The sequence below is a fragment of the Arachis ipaensis genome, chromosome B7 (genome assembly GCF_059453495.1).
Source record: "Arachis ipaensis isolate K30076 ecotype BB chromosome B7, ASM5945349v1, whole genome shotgun sequence".
In the NCBI taxonomy this organism is placed as follows: Eukaryota; Viridiplantae; Streptophyta; class Magnoliopsida; order Fabales; family Fabaceae; genus Arachis; species Arachis ipaensis.
The window spans coordinates 136,777,091-136,784,555 of NC_142442.1; the positions used below are offsets into that span (position 1 = coordinate 136,777,091).

The following is a 7,465-nucleotide window of genomic DNA, read 5'->3' on the forward strand; positions in this document are numbered from 1 at the left end:
CTAATTTTTGTAACATATTTCTCTATAAAATTGATTTTTAATTAATTTATCGACGTAAATTTATTTCCAATTAGTTGATTTTTTTTTTATATATTTTTATATTGGATAATTTACTTCAATAAATTCAAAACTGAGACATTTAGGCGAATAAAACTGTAAAATTAATTAGTAGAAAATTAACATATTAATTTTTAAAATATGGAAGTTGTAGACACTACTATAAAATATCTTCTATATTCATGTAATATTATCCGACAACTCCTATAAAACATCGATATAAGAAAACGATAAGTAACAGAACAATTACCTCCAAACACAGGAAACTGTTGATATTATTTATTTAAGACCAAGAAAAATGACCCATAAACATTACTTCCAAAATCTTGAAAGAAAAAGCTAATAACAAAATATTTGGTCGAAATTACATGCTCTGCTAACCTCATATATATATAAATAATAATAATAATAGTAATACCTGAACTTATGCTTTTGTGTGTGAAAATGTAGATACAAAATTTTAACTAGCAATTTTATATCATGAAATTTATAATTTACCTAATTCAAAAAAAAAAAAAAAGAATGGTTAATATATTAATGTTTGTAAAAAAAATCTTAATAAAGAAATGAAAAAGGGAAGAGCAAAGCCTAGGGGATACCGTTTCGTCACGATGAAACCAACGAAGAAGGAAGACACAGATACGCTGTCATTGGACCAAGACAAAGAATTTACAGAAGGGCAAAAAGGTATATTCGTCCTAGAATAAAATAACTTCAACACAATTGGTAGTTAGCTGGAATAAGGTAAACAAAATATTGCTGACAATTTTAATTATATTATTATTTATATTTTAATTTTAATACACTATTAATGTAAAATAATTTTATACATATATATAATAAATTTTGCTAATTTATATCCTAAAAACATATTTTAAGATTATTATAAAAGAAAATATTTTATTAAAAATTATTAAATTTTTTTATATTTATAATGTATTAAAAAACAATTTTATTATTAACTTTTAAAAATGTGTTCTATAAATATAAAATAATACTTTATACCAAGAAATTATGAAAATTAAGATGGTGGAAGAAAATGAGGTTGGGAGTAATAAAATAATGAAAAGCATAAAGCATAGTGTTAAACTTTGGTGAAGTAGAGTGTGAGAGTTAGCAAGGTTTCATAGGCAAAGCCGCCTAATTAGTAATTAATTAAGTAAGTAAGAATTAGGCATTTAAGTTGAAAATATAAATAAATAAAGTGGCCCTGCCCCTGCCCTAGTAATACAGACTCGCAACACTTTCTGTCTCTCTCTCTCTCTCTCAAAAGTCTGAATCCAATTCCAACCCATTTCCCCAAAAAACGCAAAGGGAAGAAGAGAAGATAACAAGTAGAAGAAAGAGTACTCAAAACACAAAAGAGAAAGTGAAAAGCATTCATTCAGCAACAACAACAAAATTCTAGACATAGAGAGAGAAAAAGGCACAACACTTGCAGGGTTATTATCGTAATATTATTAATCATAATGCCTCTCACCTTAGCTCGCCGGAGAATGCATTGAGTTTTTTTCCGCCACCACTTTCCAACTCAAAATGAAATCCGACGCAGAAAAAGACCTTCTCAAGCCATCACCGCCGGCAACCGCGGTGGTCTCTACCGGCCGGAGCCGTAGGGTGACACCAACAAGTCTTGTCACCGAACCGGATTCCGCCGTCGAACGCCTCTTACCGAACGGCGATTTGTATACCGGAAACTTCTCCGGGAACGCTCCGAGCGGATCCGGCAAGTACCTCTGGTCCGACGGATGCATGTACGAAGGAGAATGGAAGCGCGGCAAAGCCTCCGGCAAAGGCAAATTCTCGTGGCCTTCCGGCGCAACCTACGAGGGCGAGTTCAAATCTGGTCGAATGGAAGGGTTCGGAACCTTCACCGGATCCGACGGGGACACCTACCGCGGGTCATGGAGCTCCGACAAGAAGCACGGGTACGGCCAGAAACGCTACTCGAACGGCGATTTCTATGAAGGTTCTTGGAAGCGCAACGTTCAAGACGGGCAAGGTAGGTACGTGTGGAGGAACGGGAACGAGTACGTTGGAGAATGGAGGAACGGCGTTATCTCAGGGAGAGGGACGCTGACGTGGCGTAACGGAAACCGTTACGAAGGTCAGTGGGAGAACGGTGTTCCGAAGGGGCAAGGTGTTTTCACGTGGCCGGATGGGAGCTGCTACGTTGGATGCTGGAGTAGGGACCTTATGATGCACCAGCACCAGCTTAACGGTACTTTCTACCCTGGCAGGAGTAGTAATGGGAAGGGTCCCGTTTGGGGGGATAACTTCACCATAACGATGAGAAAGAGGTCCTCCGTCGACGGTGGTGCGGGTGCCGGTGCCGGTGCCGGTGCCGGGAAGATTTGTATCTGGGAACAGGATGGTGATGCCGGTGATATCACGTGTGATATTATTGATAATGTGTCGATGTTGTATCATGATGGAACTGGTTCGGATCGTGAAGATGGTGATAATGTGAAGCTGAATCAGATTCAGAATCAGAATCAGAATCAGAAGCAGAAGAAGCAGTTTCATACGGAGCCTCGTTGTTTCTCCAAGGAGGTGAAGAGGCCCGGTCAGACTATTTCAAAGGGGCATAAGAACTATGATTTAATGCTTAATCTGCAATTGGGAATAAGGTGAGTCTTTATTTATTTTTTGGTGTCTGAAATGAAATTTCGTCTTTCAATGCTCGCGATTTGAACTGTTTTTGGTTTTTGATTCTGCTAGGTACTCTGTTGGGAAGGAAGCTTCGATATCCAGAGTGCTGAAACAAAGTGATTTTGATCCCAAGGAGAAGTTCTGGACGAGGTTTCCGCCGGAAGGATCGAAGACTACACCGCCGCATCAGTCCATGGAGTTCCGGTGGAAGGATTATTGCCCCATGGTTTTTAGGTATTATGTCTGTTTAGTGTTTTCTTCAACACTTTTTTATTGGCCTCTTGCTTTCTGTTGATCGGATTCTGTTATTGTCCTTTTGATTTTTCAGGCAATTGAGGAAGCTATTTCAGGTGGATCCTGCCGATTACATGTTGGCCGTATGTGGGAATGATGCTCTTAGGGAGCTTTCGTCACCGGGGAAAAGCGGAAGCTACTTCTACTTGACCCAAGATGACAGATTCATGATCAAGACAGTCAAGAAATCCGAAGTCAAGGTTAGACTTATAGATACATATCTGTGCTATATAGACTTGTAGCCTTTGTCTCGTGTTGAATCTGTAAACGTCTTTTGGTGTGTGAATTTGCAATAGTGTGTGGGAAATAAGTTCCAAAGTTTGATTGCACTAGTCATATGCAGTGGTCAATGGCCAAATAGACATATGTTTCTGTCTCAGTGATGCCTTGGCTTGTTATGCAAGTCCAATGGAGTAGATTGTTGTTGTTAACTTCCTTTCATAATACACACAGTTGGATTTTGTGGAAAGGCTTCTAGCTTTTATAATTTACTGATTATAATGTATTGCAAAATCAAAGCATTCAATTCCCTGCATTTGCGACTCTCTGGTGTTATGGACATCTATGTTGATACTTGGATTTGGTGTCTAAACTATAGGTGCTTCTTCGGATGCTTCGAAGTTATTACCAACATGTTTCTCAGTATGAGAATTCACTTGTGACGAAATTCTATGGGGTACACTGTGTAAAACCGATCGGAGGCCAAAAGGTATATTTTTGTACATATATTCTTGTGTTTTTCGGGGTTGACTTTTTGCATCTCAGTTCCTGAGAATTTATCATTCATGAAATCCAGACCCGGTTCATTGTGATGGGCAACCTTTTCTGCTCAGAGTATCCAATCCATAGACGATTTGACTTGAAAGGATCCTCACATGGCCGTACAACTGATAAATCCGAAGAGGAGATAGATGAAACTACCACCCTCAAGGACTTGGATCTCAATTTTGTCTTTCGTATACAAAGAAATTGGTTCCAGGATCTCATGAAGTAAGTTGTTGAGCATGTCCTATCTATTATTTGGCATTGAAAAAATTACAAATCTCTTGATTTAATCTTGTTTTGCTATTATGTCCAGACAAATTGAGCGGGATTGCGAGTTCTTGGAAGCTGAGGGGATTATGGATTACAGTCTTTTGGTTGGCCTTCATTTCCGTGATGATAATACATATGACAAAATGGGACTGTCACCGTTTGTATTACGCTCTGGTATGGATTCATTTTCTCCTCATTGTATTCAGCTGGTAAGTTTTATGTTATTGTAAAAGTGATAAAAGTTATTCTGTTGAACCTTTTAGGTAAAGAAGATTCCTATCAGAGTGAAAAGTTCATGCGTGGTTATCGATTCCTCGAGGCTGAGTTACAAGACAGGGATAGAGTTAAATCTGGACGGTATGTTGACATTTGTTCCAGCTCCTTTAAATTATTTTAATTTTAAATTGATATTGCAGCTTGTTTTAAGTTGTAACTCCTGCATCCATACAAAGTAGATGGAACTATGAATTCCCTCAATCAGTTTTTAGTTCCCACAAAGACCAAAGAAAGGGTGCATGGTTATTGCTGTCTCTTAAAAAGCCTAAGATGTTGTATAGACTTGTATATGCAATTATGCATGCTATGTTTGAGCTGTGACTTTTTAATGGCATTCTAGAAGCCTAGTATTTCCCATGGTATTGTTGAATTGATGATTTCCATGGTAATAATTGAAAGTAGCTTGAATTATCTTAGGCAAGTGGGTGGGATAGTTTGGCAGGTTGTGGGGGCACAGGTTGTGGTCCTGATTTCCTTAGAAAGAACTTAAAAGTTATTATTATTTTACCTTTAGCCTGGCAATAATTCCTTGTCAATGGTGATTGTCTCTTGAGATAATTATTTCTGTAGTACCTCTTCATGTATGTTCTTTCTGCTTTTGTAGAATTTTCACCCTGCAACTTGATGTATTAATTTTTGTTTCACTTGTTTCAGGAAACCATTGATTAGGTTGGGTGCCAATATGCCTGCAAGAGCAGAGCGCATGGCCCGGCGGAGTGATTTCGATCAATATACAACCGTCGGAATCAGCCATTTGACCCCTTATCGCAATGGAGAGACTAGCGATGTTGTTCTATATTTTGGGATTATTGACATCTTGCAAGACTATGATATCAGCAAGAAGCTGGAGCATGCGTACAAGTCTTTTCAGGTCGACTCTTCTTCAATCTCAGCTGTTGATCCAAAGCTCTACTCCAAGAGATTTCGCGATTTCGTAAGCAGAATCTTCATAGAAGACAGGTAGACATGAAAGAAAAAGTGTCCTTTTCGCATGATTGTTAAATTTGCCTGATTGATCCCAGTATCCCGGAAAAACAGCTGGAGATGGAATCCTTCTTGGAGGTTTATGGTTTGCCAGGGACATGTTGGTCAAGAACAGGCCATCATTTTTATGGCTTAACGAGCGAGCGAGGGAGCTCGCCCAGTATTCAGGTTGTTTTTGTGGCTGAATTTTAACATACAGCCATTGTCAATTATAAGGAAGGTGAATTGAATGCAAGGAGATCTCTGTATATGGAAGATGAAGGAAAGGGTCTTTTTTGTTTCTTTTTTCCCCCTCTTGAAGGGGTTGTGGAATTTTTTTGTGGTTACATGATGTGAAGATGATAGGTGGAGGAATAGTTTAGTAATAAAGAAAATGTACAGTTTTTATAGAAAAAAGGATAATGGGTATGCGATTTTTTTCTTCTTCCATTTTTGGTTTACTAGTTTGAGATGTTTTGGAGAGACATGGTTATGAAGTGGACGAGTCACTTTCTTTTGAATGTAAATAGTACATATGGCACTCTTTCGTTTGAAGAACATTAAAATGTTTTGCAGTGAAAGCGATGAGGGTTGTGGACTTGTGGTGCATGGAAATGGTAGTGGTATGAAAAGCAGAGAAAGCAAGAGAAAGATTCGGTTGGCTTCCTTGTTTATCCTCCTCAATTTTCTCTACTTTCTCACGCCTTCCACTGTTTGTACAACAACAAAATATTAATTAAGCTTGTTCAATGTTTGACTCTTCATTTTAAAATTCTTTCCTTTTCGGGGTTTATTGAGAAGATAAAAAGTACTCCTCCTACTTGTATTAGTACTAAGTTCTAATCTCGAAGCCTGTCTGATTGCTTAATCGTGGTCGTGGCGCTCCCTGATTCGCTGAAGTAAGTAAAACGGCTATGGATTTTAATGAAGAGGGGAATGGGATTTTGTAAAACAAATCTTATGTTATGTCTTGTCAATTTTACTTTGGGAACCGTGTAAGATGCGTCCCATTTCTGAATGCTCTTTGAAATTCACTGCGCAGGTCAAACTCAGTGGCAGGTGAATATTGTGCTTTTCTCAATTCGCAATTTTATTTATTCTTTTTCTATTTGTGTACTTAAATATTTTTCATTATTTAATTGGATGTAAAGCTTTATACACACACATTTACTATCCTTGATTCAATGTAATAGTTGAGGTGTATGTTAGTTTCATAGTATATAAAAAATAAAAAATAAAAATTTATATATAATTATTTTTATATAAAATTAATAATTAAAAATAATTAAATATAAATTTAATTAAATTTATTAAATTATTTAACAGTTTTTAACTATTAATTTTACGGGAAGAGTCTCCGCCATGAGACATGAAGCAAACAATGTACGCTACGTCACTGTGAGTGCAGGAAGGCCCTACCCTTCTGTTCCTCTTCTTTCCCTCATTTCATTTTAATCCACTAATTATTAATTAACCAACCAATTTCACCTACAACTTCTTTAATTACCTCTTTAATTTATTATTCATAAAAAATTCTCTAAAATAATAATATTAATAGAAAATAATATTTTAATTATTTTTAAATTTATAATATTTATTATTTATAAATTTTATTATTTTAATTCAAAAATAATTAATAATGTATTTTTTTCTCTAATAATAATATAATTTTAAAAGAGTCAGAATCTTATTCATATTCTACTACTAGCGTGTGCCTCCCAAAATTAAATTATTTGACCTCAGTATTTGACAACTAATTTATCCTCTACATAAATTTTCCTACATATTTTTTTGTTACATTTAAGAGGATTTTTAGAAAACCATACTACTTTTTGGATACTCTTTCGAACTTTATTATCAATTAAGAGTTTAATTAATCTAATTTCAAGAACTAGAACTCCCTTCTCAGCATAGCTTTTATATATCCTTTTATTATTCTAATTCAAATTCATGATCACTATGAAGAAATATGGTAATTATCAATTTATCATTACTCTTTAAAATTTATGTTTCAATAAAATATGTGTCAAATAGATGATAATGAAACGTTTCATTGGAAGATGGCAAGCACGTGTTAGATTGATTCATCCTTGACCAACAAGTTCATAAAAATTAATTAAAGTGTCAAAGTGTTGCATAAACAAGCATTAAGCCTCACCATATATTAATTATTCATGGATCCGTACAA

At 35.9% G+C, this 7,465-nt stretch overlaps 1 protein-coding gene across 1 annotated transcript; it reads left to right on the plus strand.

Moving 5' to 3' along the window:
* The first annotated feature begins 1,237 nt into the window (after positions 1-1,237).
* On the plus strand, positions 1,238-6,041 carry LOC107606093 (phosphatidylinositol 4-phosphate 5-kinase 1). Its single transcript, XM_016308065.3, has 8 exons — positions 1,238-2,687; positions 2,779-2,943; positions 3,038-3,203; positions 3,602-3,712; positions 3,800-3,993; positions 4,082-4,212; positions 4,302-4,395; positions 4,969-6,041. Exons 1-8 carry the CDS (start codon positions 1,594-1,596, stop codon positions 5,276-5,278), a joined length of 2,265 nt encoding a protein of 754 aa, XP_016163551.1. The 5' UTR covers positions 1,238-1,593; the 3' UTR covers positions 5,279-6,041.
* The last annotated feature ends 1,424 nt before the right edge of the window (positions 6,042-7,465 follow it).

Coding starts and splice junctions, on each gene's coding strand:
- LOC107606093 (XM_016308065.3), top strand. CDS start 1,594: ATGAAATCCGACGCAGAAAAAGACCTTCTCAAGCCATCACCGCCGGCA. Junction 3,713..3,799: donor AACCGATCGGAGGCCAAAAG/GTATATTTTTGT, acceptor CATGAAATCCAG/ACCCGGTTCATTGTGATGGG. Junction 3,994..4,081: donor TGGTTCCAGGATCTCATGAA/GTAAGTTGTTGA, acceptor TATTATGTCCAG/ACAAATTGAGCGGGATTGCG.